Source organism: Sminthopsis crassicaudata, chromosome 2, assembly GCF_048593235.1.
Source record: "Sminthopsis crassicaudata isolate SCR6 chromosome 2, ASM4859323v1, whole genome shotgun sequence".
Lineage (NCBI taxonomy): Eukaryota > Metazoa > Chordata > Mammalia > Dasyuromorphia > Dasyuridae > Sminthopsis > Sminthopsis crassicaudata.
In genome coordinates this window covers 87,914,759-87,934,689 of record NC_133618.1, presented here as the reverse complement: position 1 = coordinate 87,934,689, position 19,931 = coordinate 87,914,759, and the positions used below count along the sequence as shown (strand labels likewise).

General features: G+C 34.8%; 1 protein-coding gene across 5 annotated transcripts in view; it reads left to right on the top strand.

Annotated features, from left to right (window-relative positions):
- Positions 1–19,931, top strand: part of SRBD1 (S1 RNA binding domain 1) — a 302,637-nt gene that overhangs the window by 171,196 nt on the left and 111,510 nt on the right. For all 5 annotated transcript variants that reach the window (XM_074286722.1, XM_074286726.1, XM_074286723.1 and 2 more), the window contains one exon: positions 15,658–15,740. In XM_074286722.1, coding sequence (XP_074142823.1) covers positions 15,658–15,740 — 83 coding nt within the window. The remainder of the gene's footprint in view (positions 1–15,657; positions 15,741–19,931) is intronic.

The window sequence follows — 19,931 nt, the reverse complement described above, 5'->3', positions numbered from 1 at the left end:
GACTGATTTCTTGATGTCTCATTGAGTCATTCATTTCCTTTTGTTCAGTTCTGATTTTTAGTTAATTATTTTCTTCATTTACTTTTTTTACTTTTTGTATTTGTCCAGTTGAGTTTTTAAATGAGTTGTTTTGTTCTATGGAATTTTTTTCCATTTCACAAATTTTATTTTTTAAGGAGTTATCTTCTTTTTCCATTTCACAAATTCTGTTTTCCTGGGAATTATTTACCTTTTCCGCTTCACAAATACTGTTTTTTCAGGGAGTTGTTTTCTTTTTCCATTTTGTCAAATCTGTCTTTTAATGAGTTCTATATCTTTTCCAAACCCTCTTGTAAAGCTTTCCTTTCCTTTCCCCATTTTTCTTCTAGCTCTCTTTTAAAATCCTTTATAATTTCTTCTAGGAGAGCCTTTTGTCTTGGGGACCAGGTTTTTGGGGCTTTATCTGGAGATGATCTGCTTTTAATCTCCTCAAGGTTTGAAATCTGTTCATCTTTTTCACCATAAAAACTATTTATGGCTAGAGTTCTCTTTGCTTTCTTACTAATTAAAACAAAACAAAACAAAACAAAAACATTGGGATCTGCTGTTAGGTCAAGGGAGGTTTTCCAAGCTTCCTCTACAGCTGCACTGGGTCAGTGCTGACTCACTCCCAGAGCTGGGTGGGCCTGGCCAAGTTCAGGAAGTGAGACTCTGAAATTTTGGGGTTCACTATTTACCTTTTGCATCTATGTTGGATTTTTTATAACTTCTCTGCTGATCTACTGGCTTGCAAGCAGGGCAGAGTAGTCAACACTAGTGTAGATTCTCTGACAGGAGGAGTCTGCACCGCCCCAGGAGACCGCATTCATCCTGGGGATGCCCAGTGTGCACTGGCCTTTGTGCTCTGCCTGCCTGAGCCTGGCCATCTCCCTCCGTCCCTGACCAAAACAGACCTTTTCTGGCAATCTTCAAAATAATCTTCTGCTGGTAATTTACTGCACTCCCAATATTCGTGGATTCTGCCAGTCCAGAACTAATTCAGAAGCTCAATTTGCTAATTAGTTGAGGGTTATAGGAGAAGATCAGAAAGTAGCGTGTGTCCTCTCCACCATCCTGCCTCTGTCCTAGACTTTCTTTAATAATCTCTTCATTCTCTTCAGTGGATATTGGCACATATGATTCAATTATTTCCTTGGATGCCTTTTTGCACATACTTATTATGAGCTTTGCAATATGAGATGACTAAATACTTATGAAAAGATGTTTCTTGTTGACTTGGATGTAGAACAAAACCAACTCCATCATTTCATTCATCTGTTTCTCTGAGGAGTACATATGAGACATTGTTCCATGTAGTTCCAGCTTCCTTTTATCTACTAGTTGAAGTGTATCAAGATTAATTGGTTCAATTTCATCTGCTGCATATCTAGTCATTGGTCATATTAAAAGGATTTCACATTTAGAGCAAGAATTTATAATTTGATGCTTTTGGGGAGTGGGGTGGTGTCAAAAACAGAATCTTAATACCATTTTTCCCCCTTTTGGTCATCATCTTCCCCTGTGTAGTTCTCTCTATATTAATTACCACTTTTCATCTCCCCATTTATGTGTTGACTTCTCTCATTAGATTGTAAACTCCTTCTTTGTTTTTTATTCTTGGTGCTACTACAGTGCCTACCTTAATGAATATCCACTCTGTCAGTCATTGCACAGGTCAGAGGGGACTTGATTGAGCTGAAGGCCATTTTGCATTTTTCTTGTTTCTGGTTACCATGCCCAAAGAATTTGTCACCAACTGGCCAATTTATTATGTTAGGTTTTTTTCAGTCTAAATTCACATTTTGTGGGATTTTATATGTAAAGTTGGGATTCTGTTTGTATATGTACATATGCAAATACATACAATGGCCATTTGCAGGATCACCACATAGTTTGCATTAGAACCCTAATTCAAGCTATCATCAAGTTAAGCCTAAACTATTAAATTGTCCAGCAATTGGTTTCCCTGGCCTAATACTTTCCAACCTGTTCTCAACACAGTGCCAAAGTGATTTTCCTAAAGCTTGTGTCTGTCTGTGTCACATTCCCCTGCTCAATAAATTCTAGTTCCTACCCAGGCCAAAATATATAAACTCCTCTCACTTACATTTAAAGCTTTCCACCCCATTTAGGGATAGTGGTGGTGGTATTTTGTTTTGTATTGTTGTAGCTATATTGCATTGTGCTTTCCTTGGTATAGACAAACTAAACTGATTACTGTTTCTCAAATGACATTCCCATATTCTGCCCCTGTGTCTTTGCAATGGTGTTCTCCATTGCCTGTAAGATATTCCTGCCTTACCTCTGAATTTGAGAGAATCCATAGCACCCTTTAGAGCTGATTCAAGTTTAACCCACTACATGATACCTGTCTTGTTTCTACCAGTTCCTATTTCCTTCCTTCCCTGATTTGTGTATGCCTATGTTTTTTGTGTATATTCATATGAATACATATTTACATGTGTACCTATATGATACTAGTGTGTATATGTATATTCATGCATGTGAGCCCTTGTATGAGGCATCTTGGTGGAAAAGTAAGTAGAATACTTATTCTGGAATCAGAAAGACTAAAGTTTAAATCTGGCCTCAAATACTTCCTTGCTATGTGATTCTGGACAAATCACATAAACTTTGCTTTAATTTTCTCCCTCCCTCCCTCCCTTTCTTCTTCTTCTCCTCCTCCTCCTCCTCCTCCTCCTCCTCCTCCTCCTCCTCCTCCTCCTCCTCCTCCTCCTCCTCCTCCTCCTTCTCCTCCTCCTCCTTCTCCTCCTCCTCCTCCTCCTCCTCCTCCTCCTCCTCCTCCTCCTCCTCCTCCTCCTCCTCTCTCTCTCTCTCTCTCTCCCTCCCTCCCTCCCTCCTTCCCTCTCTCTCTCTCTCTTTCTCTCCCTCTCCCTCTCCTTCCTTCCCTCCCGGTCCCTTTTTTCTTTCATTTCCCTCCATTCTCTCTGTTCATCACACCAATTTCTTCAATTTTCTTTGTCTTTTTTTTTTTTTTTTTAAGTTTGACTAGGCATTGTCTCTCTCTTCTCCAATATGCCCTCCACACAGCTTCAGAAATAATTTTCTAGAGGCACAGATTTGCCTGTATCAATTCTTTGAAAAGCCTTCTTTATTTTTGTTATTTTGTTCTCTTTGTGACCCCATTTGGGGTTTTCTTAGCAAAGATACTGGAGTTGTTTGCCATTTCCTTCTCCAGTTCATTTTAAAGATGAGGAAACTGAGGCAAATAGGGTTAAATGATGTGCCCAGGTCACATGGCTAATAAGTGTTTGAGGGCAGATTGGAATTTATGCAAATCAATCTTTCTGATTCCAGATCCCACACTCTATCCATTATGCCACTTAGATTTTGTTCCTCCATATTAATTCTAGGATAGATTCCTAATGTTAGACCTTAACATTCTGCAATTCTGGCTCTCATCAACCTTTCCAACTTTATTTCTGTTATTGTCCTTTGCACATATCTATGATCCTGAACAAGTCACTTTCTCAATGCTCTAGATTATTAAACTATACATTGAGGAACAATTCTCATTTGCATTACTAGGATTGTGATCTAGGATTTCTTCATATCAGGGAAATTACTGATCTAAGTCTCTTTGTCATTATTGCCTGCCCATTGTACATTATACTTTTTCAACCAAAATGACTATCAGGTGTAGCACAAATTTGTCATTCTATTTTATTTATTTATTTATTTATTTTTAATGAGGCTGGGGTTAAGTGACTTGCCCAGGGTCACACAGCTAGGAAGTGTTAAGTGTCTGAGACCAGATTTGAACTTCGGTCCTCCTGAATTCAGGGCTGGTGCTCTATCCACTGCGCCCCCTAGCTGCCCCCATTCTGTCTTATTCATCCATTAGTCAAATGGTCAATTAGTAAGCATTTAATATATATTAGTTACTTTATTAGCTACTGAGAATACAAATGCAAAGAATAAATTAATCCCTCCTCTCAGAACCTTACATCTAATGGATACAATAACAAGTATGTATCTAAATGAAATAAAAAGAATAAACTTGTTGTAACTAATAAGGATACCTACTGTTTATATAGTGCTTGGAGATGTGCAAAGTGCTTTTTTGGAGCGCGGTATACTTTATATGTACACTCTATTATCTCATTTTATCCTTACAACAACTCTGTGGTGTAGGTCAGTGGTGTCAGGTTCACATAGAAATACCATAATAAGAATTCTTGGAAGAATCCATATTGGATTGCACCATATTGACCTAGAAAACCACATATTAACATTATATATGATGTATTTTATTGTTTTTTATTTTGTTAAATATCTCCCAGGGTGTTCAAGGAGGACTGGTACCTCTGATATAACACTGCCAAGCCTTTTTACAAGGCTGCTTTCTACTTCTGGTACTACCTGATACTCAACTCTTTTTTTTTTTTTTTTTTTTAATAGTTTTTATTTACCAGATATTTGCATGGGTAATTTGACAACATTGACAATTGCCAAACCATTTATTCCAATTTTTCCCCTCCTTCCCCCTCCCCCCCAGATGGCAGGTTGACCAATATATGTTAAATATGTTAGAGTATAAATTTAATACAATATATGTATACATGACCAAACAGTTGTTTTGCTGAACAAAAAGAATCAGACTTTGAAATAGTGTACAATTAGCCTGTGAAGGAAATCCAAAATGCAGGCGGACAAAATTAGAGAGATTGGGAATTCTATGTAGTGGTTCATAGTCATCTCCCAGAGTTCTTTCGCTGGGTGTAGCTGGTTCAGTTCATTACTGCTCTATTGAAACTAATTTGGTTCATTTCATTGTTGAAAATGGCCACATCCATCAGAATTGATCATCATATAGCATTGTTGTTGAAGTATATAATGATCTCCTGGTCCTGCTCATTTCACTCAGCATCAGTTCATGTAAGTCTCTCCAGGCTGAAGTCATCCTGCTGGTCATTTCTTACAGAACAATAATATTCCAGACTATTCATATACTACAACTTATTCTCCAACTGATGGGCATCCATATAGTTTCCAGTTTCTGGCCACTACAAAGAGGGCTGCCACAAACATTCTTGCACATACAGGTCCCTTTCCCTTCTTTAAGATCTCTTTGGGATATAAGCCCAGTAGTAACGCTGCTGGATCAAAGGATGTGCACAGTTTGATAACTTTTTGAGCATTGTTCCAAATTGCTCTCCAGAATGGCTGGATCCACTCACAGTTCCACCAACAATGTATTAGTATTCCAGTTTTCCCACATCCCCACCAACATTCTGCTTTACCTTTCCCTGTCATTCTAGCCAATCTGACAGGTGTGTAGTGGTATCTCAGAGTTGTCTTAATTTGCATTTCTCTGATTATTAATGATTTGGAGCATCTTTTCATATGACTAGAAATAGTTTCAATTTCTTAATCCGAGAATCTGACACTCAACTCTTACCTATGGTTTCAAGAACCTGTGTTTGTACATGAGTCACATTGTTAAACCCTTTGGGCAATTAGATTAAATCAGGTTAAGGGTAACCAAGAGGTCTCAAACCTGTTGTTGAGTCAGGGGTCTCTGCCTCATACATGGGAAGAATTTTCATGGTAAAATAAGTGGATGTGAACAATTTGTTTCAATGGGCCATGAAGGCAGTGGAAGCAGGTGCTGTGGAGCACTTAGAGCTTAGTTAAACATTAAAGACACCAAAGCCATCTACTACATCCTGAGATCTAATTATCTTGATTTGTTTTGCTACTGGACTTCAAAAATTCTAAGAATGAATTAAACCAGTGACTTTGCTCAGTTTTTTCTCACTTATATCTAACTTATGCATGAATCAAAAGACATCACCATTTTACCATTTTTACTTACCTCAGAATTTTGTGGTTATAGGCAAGTGATAAAATAGCAGGTATGGATACACTGAGAGCTATACTCACAACCCAGCACACAGGGGGCTCTCTTCATAGAGTTGTATTGCATTGTACTAAAGCAGTAGAATTTAACAGCCTTTTAAAAGAACTGCATTGCTCACCACCTAGGATGAGGAAGAGGCTAAAAAAAGTACCCTTAAAGTTATATCTGTACTCTTAGCTTAACCCTGGCCTGCTGACTATGGTAGAGAGAGCCCCTCTCTTGCAGAGGAATTATAAAAATGTATGAAAAATTTTGTGAAGATAATTTCAGTCACTATTGGTACATGGAATTTGTGCATGCTTATAGACAACATGAAATACAGTAGACCCAAAAGACAAACAGCACTTGTTATAAGAGAACTTATTGGGTACATCCAAATGACAGCCTTGAATTTAAAAAAAAAAAAAAAAAGGCTGACAAATGAAGGTTAACTTACTGAAGTTATAGCTGGATGCAAGTTTTTCTGGAGTAGCTTTTCTGGAGTGGAGGAGCACTATAAAGATGGTGTATGTTTCAAATCTAATCTCATCATCAAGCCTTTATGCTTCTCCAAAGAAGTGAATAACAGGCTCATGAAAAATGCAACTACCACTGGTAAGAAGCCACCATCCTCAGTGTGTATGTTCCCACTGTAAAGAACCCTATAAAGTCAGAAGTTTTATGAGGACCTGGAGATCCTCATCATCAGTGTGTGAAAGAGGACAGGCTTGTACTTTGGGAATTTAAATGCCAGCATAGGAACAGACTACCAGACTTGACAGGGAGTCATTAGAAGGAATGGAATTGGAAATAGCAATAGCAACAGTCATTTTCTATTGAAGACTTGTGCATTTCATGATCTTCTCATCACCAACACTGTTTAGCATTTACCTAAATTCAGTAAAACTTCATGAACATCTTCTTGCATTGGAATTTGTAAGAAGAGATAGACTATAAGAGTGTGAAGGTGATGCTTAGCACAGAGTGCTGATCCCATCTTAGATTTATCCTTCTTAAGTAAATATCCTCATTCAACAAAAGCAGCAGCTCCAAAGCAAGATGACTACCAGAAGACTGGTAAGATGGTAAGAAATTAGAGGGCTTCTCCATGCATGAATACTTTCTTGCTAACTTGGTTACTTGCTAAGTTGCCTACATGTTATTGTCAACAATGGAGTAGGAAAAAAGTGGGCGATTTTCAGAGATTTGGTGTATAGTACTACAATTTACACATCTCGGCCAGAACATTCAACAAATAAGATTAGTTTAATGGAAATGATGGGAAAATTCAGAAGCTGTTAAATGAAAACCGAATACTCCACAAGATCGGTTAGTTCATCTGTCACTGAGAAGGTAACATTTAACTCCATCAAAAGTAAAATGCAGGCAAAGCTTAGAGAGATGCAGGATTTTTGGTTCAATAAAAAGGTAGATGAAATTGAGTTTCATGATGATATGACAATCCAAAATACATTATGTTGTCGTGAAGGTTGTTTACGTGCAAATAATTGTGCATTCAGTGCAGCCTCTGAGGTTGAGATGCAATAGAATATGGATCTATGCCCCTTGTGCTGCATCAGCCAGCACCACACCATCCATATATGGAACTATTGGTTACACTAAATGGGTAAATATTAAATCCACAGATGAGTTCAGTTGCTTTGGTCTTATATTTTCCAAGGATGTCCACAGAGATGATGAGGTTGATGCACATATGCCAGAGCTAGCTCAGTATTTGGGAGGCTCCAGAGTAAAGTATGGAAAGAAAATGTATTAGACTGCTTACCAAAATGAAAATCTATAAGCTGTGTGCTGATTCCTTATTGAATGCCTATGAAACCTGGGCAGTCTGCTAGTACCACTTCAGAAAACTGAATTGGTTCAATTTGAATTGTCTTAGTAAGGTTCTGAAAATCACTTGGTAAGATTAAGGAACTGAATAGTGAGATCCTTTGTTGAGTTGAATCTGCTGCAGAGAGCGCAGCTCTAAAGGACTATGTTGTTCTAATGTAAAACTTAACTTTGTCTAAAAGACTATTTTATGAGAGCTTATAGGATGTATGCACTCATGCATGCGCACACGCACACACACGAGAAGAAACATTCAAGGTCTTTTTAAAGAACTTAGGAATTTGATTGCATAATATGGGAGACAATGGCACTGCTCAGCATAGTGTGCTTACATCAAAGAAAGCTCTGTGCTCTATGAGCAAAGCAGAAATGCAGTACCTCAGAAGAATTGTGAGATGCACAAATTTAGAAACATCTCCATGCCACAATATTTATACAGACTATTTATGCCCAATCTGTGGTAGAGCTGTTAGAGCTTGTGTTAAGCTGATCAGCTAGGCAGACACACTTGACCTTGACATAATGATATTATTTCAGTCATTTTTAAGCATGAAGAATAACAACAAACCAATTAAATATTTTCCAGTTGTGTTTTAACCAGGTTTCTGCTTCACTCTGGAGTATTTTATATCTCTGATGTAGGTTCTGTTTTTCTTCCATTTTAATAAGAAAATGAAGCTGAGTGTGGTTGTTACCTGCCCAGGATTAGACAGCTAGTGTGTTAGTTTAATATAGGTAGTGTTGGGGTTGAGAGAGTGGGGATTAGTAATTGTAGTCATCCAGAAAGGTTCTCCGATAGATTTGTGAGAAGGGGAATTATAGGAGGTATGAGGAGAGAAAAAAATAAAATAACTTCTTTGCCTAGTGAGATAAGGATCTATTAGGGAAGAATAAAAGGATTACCATGCTACAGGGAAGACCCAGTTGAAATTAGATAACATGAATTTGTCTTGGATTCATTAACTAACATCTGTGTGTAACATCCTCTACTTATGTTCAGCCACATGTGAGGAGTAAAAGAGGTGGAGAGCAAAAATATGCTAGAGCTAAGGTTGGTAAATGATAAATATCAAAAAGACATGTTTTCAAGATATTCTAGAGAAGAGGACAGCATGGACTTGAATTGATTAACTGTGAAGTTCAGTTTGGGAAGGGAGAAGAAAATTATAGTCAAGACACAGGGAAATGGTCTGAGAAAGTGCTAAAGAGTACCTTAATTAGACGTGAGTTTGAAGATCTAAAGCAGTGGAGTCTGTAGAGGAAGCTCGTTAACACCATCCAGCCCCATCCCCCTCAAAAACAGACCAATTGTTTCTCTTGTCAATTTGTTTTCTTCGATTCCTGTTCTGACAAAATGAATGAAAAATTTAAAAGGGCTCTAACCATTGACAGCTTCTGTATGGAGAGAGAGCAGCTCTTCAAATGAGACTAAAAAGCAGATTGTCCCCAGAGGAATCCCCTAAGGGGGATATAAGCTGCTCCTCAATACAAAAGAATCTGATAGAGGAAATCAAAAAGGCTCTCACAAGAGAGCTAGAAGAGAAATGGGAAAAGGAAAGGAAAGCTTGGCAAGAGAGCCTGGAGAAGTCATCCAGAGTGGATAAAGAGATCAAATCATTGAGAAACAAAATTAGTGAATTGGAAAAGGTAAACAACTCCAAGGAAAACAGGATTAGTGAGCTGGATAAAGAAAACAGCTCTCTAAAATATAAAATGGATAAAATGGAAATTCCATAGAAGAAAAAAACTCACTTAAAAACACAATTGGACAATTACAAAAAGCTATAAAAAGAGTGAAGAAAATATATCATTGAAAATTAGACTCGAACAAGTAGAAATGAATGACTCAAGGAGAAACCAAAAAGTAGTCAAGCAAAACCAGAGAAATGAAACAATTGAAAAGAATGTCAAGTACCTTATTAGAAAGACAACAGACCTGGAAAACAGATTCAGGAAAGACAATTTGAGAATAATCAGACTCCCTGAAAAATGTGAGGGAAAAAAGAGCCTGGACACTATTTTCGAGGAAATTATCAAAGAGAACTGCCCAGATGTTTTGGAAACAGAAGGTAAAATAGACATTGAAAAAATTCATCAATCACCTACTGAAAGAGATCCTAAAATCAAAACGCCAAGAAATATACTGGCCAAATTCAAGAACCATCAGTCAAAGAAAAAAATACTGGAAACTGCTAGAAAAAAAAGCAATTCAGTTATGGAGGAGCCACAATAAGGATAACCCAGAATCTAGCAGCGTCCACATTAAAAGAATGAAGGGCCTGGAATATGACATTCCGAAAGGCTGAGGAACTTGGTATGCAGCCAAGAATAACTTACCCAGCAAAAATGAGCATTATTTTCCAGGGAAGAAGATGGACATTTAACGAAATAAATTAATTCCATCTATTCTTGATGAAAAAACCAGACCTACAGAAAATGTTTGATCTTCAACTACAGAACTCAAGAGATTTCTAAAAATGTAAAAAGAAATCTTGAGAACTATATTTCTGCCATAAAGATATGTAAAGAACACATGTATAATTTGTCCTAGAAACTAGAGGTGGAAAGGAAATTATATCATAAAAAAGAGTAAAGTGGTGGTACTATATCTCATGAAGAGGGAAAGGTAACCTGTTATATCTGAGAGAAAGAAAGGAGGGGGATGAACATAGTGTGTATCAATAGACATATTTGATTTATGGTGAAACTTCTTCCACTTCATTGAAAAGTGGGTGGGAAAGGAGCAAGCTAAGGGGAAGGGAATACAGAAATTGTGAGGAAAAGGGGTAAAATAAGGGGAGGAACTTTAAGTTGGGGGAGGGATACTAAAAAGGGAGGGCTGTGAAAAGCAAATCACAAATCAAACCACAAAATAAATAAGAAAGAAGGCAAAGAGGTAAATAGAATACTAGGAAAGTTTGATATGATAGATCTTTGGCGAAACCTAAATGGAGACAGAAAGGAGTACACTTTCTTCTCAGCAGTTCATGGAACCTATACAAAAATTGATCATATACTAGGACATAAAAACCTCAAAGTCAAATCCAGTAAGGCAGAAATAGTAAATGCATCCTTTTCAGACCACAATGCAATGAAAATTACATTCAATAAAAAGCCAGGGGAAAATAGACCAAAAAATAATTGGAAGCTAAATATTGTTATACTAAATAATGATTGGGTAACAGCAAATCATAGACATAATTAATAACTTCACTCAAGAAAATGACAATAATGAGATATCATATCAAAATGTGTGGGATACAACCAAAGCAGTAATAAGGGGAAGTTTTATATCTCTAGAAGCCTACTTGCATAAAATAGAGAAAGAGAAGGTCAGTGAATTGGGCTTAACACTAAAATTGCTAGAAAAGGAACAAATTAAAAACCCCCAGACAAACACAAAACTTGAAATTCAAAAAATAAAAGGTGAGATTAATAAAATTGAAAGTAAAAAAACTATTGAATTAATTAATAAAACTAAGAGTTGGTTCTATGAAAAAAACCAACAAAATAGACAAACCCTTAGTAAACCTGATTTAAAAAAAGGAAAGAGGAAAAACAAATTGTTAGTCTTGAAAATGAAAAGGGAGAACTCACCACTAAGGAAGAGGAAATTAGAACAATAGTTAGGAGGTACTTTGCTCAACTTTATGCCAATAAATTCGATAACTTAAATGAAATGGAAAAATACCTTCAAAAATATAGCTTGCCCAGATTAACAGAGGAAGAAATAAGTAGTCTAAATAGTCCCTTCTCAAAAAAAGAAATAAAACAAGCTATTAACCAACTCCCTAAGAAAAAATCCCCAGGACCAGATGGATTTACATGTGAATTCTACCAAACATTTAAACAACAACTAACTCCAATGCTATATAAACTATTTGAAAAAATAGGGATTGAAGGAGTCCTACCAAATTCCTTTTATGACACAGACATGGTACTGATACCTAAACCAGGTAGATTGAAAACTGAGAAAGAAAACCAATCTTAATGAATATTGATGCTAAAATCTTAAATAAGATATTAACAAAAAGACTTCAGAAAATCATCCTCAGGATAATACACTATGACCAAGTGGGATTTATACCAGGAATGCAGGGCTGGTTTAATATTAGGAAAACTATTAGCATAATCATCTATATCAATAACCAAATTAACAAAAACCATAAGACCATCTCAATAGATGCAGAAAAAGCATTTGATAAAATCCAACATCCATTCCTACTAAAAACATTTGAGAGTATAGGAATAAATGGACTATTCCTTAAAATAATAAGGAGCATATATTTAAAACCTTCAGTAAACATCATATGTAATGGCGATAAACTGGAACCTTTCCCTGTAAGATCAGGAGTGAAACAAGGTTGCCCACTATCACCATTACTATTCAATATAGTACTAGAAACTCTAGCCTCGGCAATAAGAGCCGAGAAAGAGATTAAAGGAATTAGAGTAGGAAATGTGGAAATCAAAGTATCATTCTTTGCAGATGATATGATGTTATACTTAGAGAACCCCAAAGACTCTGCTAAAAAGCTATTAGAAATAATTCAGAACTTTAGCAAAGTTGTAGGATACAAAATAAATCCACATAAATCCTCAGCATTTTTATACATTACCAACACAATCCAACAGCAAGAGATACAAAGAGAAATTCCATTCAAAATAACGGTCAATAGCATAAAATATTTGGGAATATATCTACCAAAGGAAAGTTAGGAATTATATGAGCAAAATTATGAAACACTTGCCACAAAAATAAAGTCAGATTTAAATAATTGGAAAGACATTGAGTGCTCTTGGATAGGCCGAGCGAATATAATTAAGATGACAATACTCCCTAAACTAATCTATTTATTTAGTGCTATACCAATCAGACTCCTAAGAAACTATTTTAATGACCTAGAAAAAATAACAATAGAATTCATATGGAACAACAAAATGTCGAGAATTTCAAGGGAAGTAATGAAAATAAATGAAGGTGGTCTAGCTGTACCTGATCTAGAATTATATTATAAAACAACAGTCACCAAAACCATTTGGTATTGGCTAAGAAATAGACTAGTTGATCAGTGGAATAGGTTAGGTTCACAGGGCAAGATAGTGAATAAAAATAGCAATCTAGTGTTTGACAAACCAAAGATCCCAAATTTTGGGATAAGAATTCATTATTTGACAAAAACTGCTGGGAAAACTGGAAATTAGTATGGCAGAAACTCGGCATGGACCCACATTTACCACCACATACTAAGATAAGATCAAAATGGGTCCAAGATTTAGGCATAAAGAACAAGATCATAAATAAATTGGAGGATTATAGGATAGTTTACCTCTCAGACTTGTGGAGGAGGAAGGAGTTTTTGTCCAAAGGAGAACTAGAGACCATTATTGATCACAAAATAGAACATTTTGATTACATCAAATTAAGAAGTTTCTGCACAAACAAAACTAATGCAAACAAGATTAGAAGGTAAGTAACAAATTAGGAAAACATTTTTACAGTTAAAGGTTCTGATAAAGGCCTCATCTCCAAAATATACAGAGAATTGACTTTAATTTATAAGAAATCAAGCCATTCTCCAATTGATAAATGATCAAAGGATATGAACTTACAATTCTCAGATGATGATATTGAAATTATATCCACTCATATGAAAGAGTGTTCCAAATCACTACTGATCAGAGAAATGCAAATTAAGATAACTCTGAGATACCACTACATACCTGTCAGATTGGCTAAGATGACAGGAACAAATAACGATGAATGTTGGAGGGGCTGTGGGAAAACTGGGATATTGATGCATTGTTGGTGGAGTTGTGAAAGAATCCGGCCATTCTGGAGAGCAATTTGGAACTATGCCCAAAAAGTTATCAAACTGTGCATACCCTTTGACCCAGCCGTACTACTACTGGGCTTATATCCCAAGGAAAGACTAAAGAAAGGAAAGGGCCCTGTATGTGCCAAAATGTTTGTGGCAGCCCTTTTTGTAGTGGCCAGAAACTGGAAAATGAACGGATGTCCATCAATTGGAGAATGGTTGGGTAAATTATGGTATATGAATGTTATGGAATATTATTGTCTTGTAAGAAATGACCAGCAGGAATACAAAGAGACTTGGAGAAACTTACATGAACTGATGCTGAGTGAAACAAGCAGAACTAGGGGATCATTATACACTTCAACAACAATACTGTACGAGGATGTATTCTGATGGAAGTGGATATCTTCAACATAGAGAAGAGCTAATCAAATTCCAATTGGTCAATGATGGACAGAATCAGCTGCACTCAGAAAAGGAACACTGGGAAATGAGTGTAAACTGTGAGCATTTTTTTGTTGTTATTGTTTTTCTTCCCAGATTATTTTTACCTTGCGAATACAATTCTTCCTTTGCAACAACAACAACAAAATTTGGTTCTGCACATATATATTGTATCTAGGATATACTATAACATATTTAATATGTATGGGAATGCCTGACATCTAGGGGAGGGGGTGGAGGGAAGGAGGGGAAAAATTCGGAACAGAAGGGAGTACAAGGGATTATCTATGCATATGTACTATTAAAAAAATGTTTAAAAAAGATTAAATGCAGTGTATAGCAAGAAAGGGAGTGATAGATGATTATTGATCAAATGGAGCAATATCAAAAATTATGAACTCAATAGGGAATTCCGGTTGTAGTTAATGATAAGATCCCGGTTATGAATATCCTCATTGGAAAAGATGGAAGAATTGGGGGATTAGAAAGTTTTAGTAGAGCATTGACATGAATGCCCCCTATTAAAATGGCCCTGAGACGCACTTGACAAGCCTGAATTCCTCAAATTCCATTCTGCATGTCTTACTGGATTCTCCTATCCACTCAGTTTCTGTGAGTGTGTGTGTGTGTGTTTGTACTTTGTATATTATTAAAATGTACTCCTTATTCTGATTTCTTTAATGTGATCTCCCTTTACCGTACTCAGTCTGCCTGTGAGTGTGTGTGTGTCTTATTATGTACTTAATTATTCATTGTATCCTTAGTTTTAAATTTTGATTTATTTATTAATATGTTACTCATTGAGCTGAGATCATACTTTTGCCTTTATTGTATCCCCTGATTTGAAAATATCTGACATATAGTAACTATTTAATAAGTGACTTGATTCCGAAGTTGCAGTCAACTTCTTGTATGTTAGAGTGAGAAGCATTGTGTACTTGCTGAACATTGTTTATGTCATTCCAGCTCTTTGGGCCTCAGATAATTATTATAAAATGAGGGAGAAACAACATGATATGATAGCCAGAAAGCTGGTCTCAAATTCCACTTCTGACACATACTGGCTATTTGACCCCAGGCAAGTTACTTCATTTCTCTTTGCTCTAGGCCATTTCCACAGCCTCTAACTTAAAGAAAATCTACCAACCTGCATTAGTAGACAGAATGTCCTCTCCTGATTTGTCTATACCAATGAAATCACAGGTACAGTCCCTATCCGCAGCTGGTAAAATGAAAATAAATGATATCATTACCATTTTCCTCCCACACAGGATTGTGGTGCATAAAGCATTGTATAAATTTGTGTTGTTATTCTTTAATGTAAGCATGTGTTTTGTGCATTTAGGATGAAAAAGAATACATTATAGACTTTTTCTTATTATTTTAATCAAAAATCTTATTTAGCTATATTAGGCAATATATGATTTAGCTAATCTGAGAGTTAATTTTTAAGTTGTATCTTCATTAAAGTCTGATATTTTCTCTTTGTGTGAGAAAAAGAGAAGACTTTATCTAGAATTCTCCAACTAAATTATTGAATTCTTTTTGGGAGAATGGGAGGAAACGATTAAATACTTACATCACTTTTAAATACTAGTAAGTAATTATCTGGTACTGCTTTTCACATTAAACCATACTTGTTTTCTAATTTTGTTTTTTCAGTTTCCATAGCAAGACGTGTACAAGATCCGTTAGCTGAGCTAGTGAAAATTGAGCCGAAGCACATTGGAGTTGGAATGTATCAGGTAAAGCAATATGGAGCTTTTAATATAAGAGTAATTTAGGAAATCTATCAGTCTTTCAAATTATACCACACCGAAAATATGCAAATTAAGGGTCACAAAGTTCCTATTTTCAAAGATTGTTATGGAATTAATAAATATTTATAAGTTGTCATAGGAAGATTTCTCTCCTTTATTCTTTGTTTTACAAGGGTTATGATTGAAACAGAATTGACTGCAGTGAGATTTATAGTCTATTAAAAACATTAGATCAGACTAGTAACTTGATATGCAGATCCTTCTTTTCACATCATTATAGTGGTTGTAGGGAAAAGGAGAAAGTTAGCTCTTATATAAACGAGCATGAATTATTGATCTTTTGGGAAGATATTGTTAACATAATACACTAGCCTCTTTTTCTTGTGTTTCAATGATTTACATAAATGATATTGATATAGTTATTTGTTTTGTCATTAGACTTTGTGGTGGAAAAACATTTATTTTTCCAGTTTTGTAGTTACATTCACAAGTTAGTACAAATGAGCTAAACTACTTAGCATGGTGCTTAGCACATAGTAGGTTCTGTATAAATAGTTCTTGTTGTTGTTATATTTACAAAGTGAATTTACCCTGATGGACAGACAATCATCATAAGCTTTAACTTGTCTCCTACATTCACATCTTTCTTCTCTTTGAAGTGAACTTAAGGCATCTTTAGATGTAGACTGAGATGGTATTTATCACCTAATTCATAGGAGATTTTTGTAGTAATTATGAATTTCATTTTAGGCTTATGATATGTCATATAATTGAAATTTTAGATCTAGGAGTTCTTTAGCTATCATTTAGTAACTCTCTTCCCCTACCTCCTTGTTTCACATGTGAGAATATTGAAGCTTGGCTAACAGTGGCAGAGCCAAAAATTAAAACCCAGATTTCCTGCCTTCTGGTTTGGTTTTCTACCATAAGAAGATAAAATCCCATGACAATGAATAACATTACAACAAAAGTCTATTACTAAAACATATCCAAAGTCTCAGCTAAGAGACTTTCAACTTATATTTGGCATGATGAAATTCCAGGATAATAAAAAGGTTTGACTAGAATTCATTATAATGAGTCTTGGCTTGTAATTTCTTTGAGCACAAATTAGGCAATAATTAATTGTTAATGAGATGAGTAATTGTGGATAAACAGTGCTGAAAAAGAGATGAAATCTTTGAAAGAAAGGATATTAAGTACTTAGAGGAAATAGTAGAGACCATAAAATTACTTTCAGTACCATATGAAATAATTTTTGGTTTAACAATAGCTAAAATTCAAAAGGCATAAAATTCCTATAACATTGCAGGTGTTGATTTTAAAAACACATGGTTCTCAGTATTTATGGAGAGGGAGGTGGTAGAGATCATCAGATATTATATCCCCTGGTGACCTAAAAGGACTTCTTTACTAGACCATGGTTTGATGAGACTTCCCAAAAAATACTTTGAGACAAGAATAAGATGATACATTATTGGCTATACAGTGGCCTGTGGGAAGATGACTATTTTGTGCTGAGAACTCCAATCTTGTTTTTAAGTTATCAGTATTCCATAGGTGAGTTAGGTTAATTTGATATTCCTCCTATTTGTTTTGGCCATTTCTCCATTTGCTAACTTTGAGTGTTGAGGATGAGCAAGATAAGACAAAGAGAAAAGCTTTGGTTCAGTCCTTATTCTAGCCTCTTAAAAACATTTAGTAAAAATAGAAGTGCAAGAGTAAATTTTATTAAAATGAATTTTTAAGGATTCCTTTTGGAGATTCCTAATGGCTTTGCTATAACTACACCTTTTTCCCCTAATTTTTTTTTTAAATAAATTATTGAATTGTTTCTCAGAATGATTTTCTCTGATGAATTTAGTGGAATTTGAAATGTGCAGATTTATTTTTCTATAGAAACAGTACTTTGAAAAGAAAAAAAGTTTTTAATCATGTGAAGACAATAATGTTAAACTGTTTCATGTGTCATATGTGTGAGTTATGACATGTTTGATAGTAAAGATAGTAAAGAAAATTACTTCTAAATGGTTGCTTACTGATTGAATTCAAACTCTTCTTTCTTTTTCTGCATGATTTATCATTACTGGGACGGGATGATACTGTCCTATTGTGATAGTCATCTAAGAACCTTATTTGGAAACCCCATGTTTCATCCTGAAGCAATCATTTTTTAATTTTAAAAATCCAATTATTTGTCCCATTTTACTTTTTGAATTTTAAAAAGTAAAATGGGACAAATAATTAGGATTTTTAAGAAACCAAAGACTATATGTCCAACTTTATTTTACAGATGATTAAACTGAGACTTAGAGAAACAAGTTGAAGCGATTTTTTTCCTAGGTCCCTAAATAGTAAGGGACGGTAGCATGTTTAAAACCAGGATCTTTGAGTGCAGAATCAGTATTCTTCCCCTTGAATCTTACAGGTATACCAATTTTTATGCCAAGTACTGTCTTGTATTATTATTCACAAAATGAGCAGGCCAAAATATTTGAGACTTTGTCTGCCTTTTGATTTTTTTCTAACTTAATACACATAGAATGATTAGCAAATTCTTATTTGTTACTATGAAATATATGTGTAAAAGTCCAAATTCTCTATAAATTCAAAAATATTTTCTTTTATTTATGAAAGTGAAATTAAGATAGTTTATTTCAAAGAAGCAAAAGCCTATAATTTTGATGACTGCAACATAAACTGAACTTTTAATTTTTTCTTCTTAAAAATTAGGATCTTTTATTCATTTAGATAATTATTATTTTCTTGTTGTTGAAAATGCTGTTGAGTTGTAATTTTACTCTGTGATAAAGCTGCTATAAAGTAGACATGACTTGAAAATTTTTTTATTTTTCAATTCCTTACCTATAATACTGAATTATTAACGCTAAAAGATCTAATTTCCATTTTGTCTTTGTTCTGTTAATGTTGCACACATTGCTGACCTTGGATAATGAAACTAGATAATCAATTTTAGTTCCTATTCAAGTTCACTTTCCATTTTTGTTGCATCAGCACAAAGTCATGGTATTTAAATTACCAAAAGTTTAAGGACTCTTTTGGTAATGCTATTTAAGATGAGTAAGATGGTTCTTTGAAATCAATTGTAATGATTTCATGAATTACATAACTGCATAATGTGTTTTCAAAATCTCATTTTCTGAACCATGAGTTTTTTTTCCAAGCTAAATTTGTCCTTTAAAGCTGTTTTTAATTTTAGAATTACCATTTTCTACAGAAGTTTATTTTCATAGAAGTTATGTATATTTTACAATGTAGTCCAGTAGGTCAGTATCTTAAAAGAATACTGATTGTGCCATCAATCCTAATCATTCTATTAGGTGGTTCTGCTGAACCCTTTTTGAAAAATGCATTTTGTTGGTGAGCTTGCTTGAATTTTAAGAAGTTTCTTTTAAGGCAAAATTCAACAATCAAAATAAAAAGAATAAAATGCAGATATTATTGTAGTCATTTCTAGGAGAACTAAGGGAAAAACAATTTTTGGATTAGTCAGTTATTTACCTTTATTTACAGTGATGGGTCGGGTGCATCAAGCATTTGTGGTATTATAGAGAATAAAATTGTTGTAATAATAGTTATTTAATGTGCTTGGCATCTGGTTAGTTACCTTTAACATTTAAAATAAGCCTGTCTTTAGATTGTTTTTTGACTAAATTCTGGCACTATAGTGACATGTTTGATTTTGAGATACATATGATTGGTAATAATATTGATATAGTTATGGTATAGTTGTGAAGGCTCACAATTATTACTTGTTGGCTCTGAACACATCAATTAAAATCTGTGAATTTCAGTTTTCTTCTAGTGTGGAATGCTTACATTGTATATAAGCCATACAATGGCATATAAATGAGCCATTTTAAATTAGTATTACAGCTGTTTATTTATTGTCTTTTTTAAACTTTCTACAAATAAGTAATTCATTCCTTCCTTTGGCAAATACCTGATATAAAATTAGATAGCTTTTATGGTATATTTAATGTGGGAGTTTGGAGGCAGTTTTTTTAAAAATCAAATCTGGTCATTTTTTTCCTCTGTATCTTTTTAAATGTTATTTCTACTTTAATAGAATTTTTGTTTCTTCCATTTCTTCAAACCTTGAGTTCCATTTACACAACCACCTCTATCACTAATCAGTGAACATCTTTTTTTTTT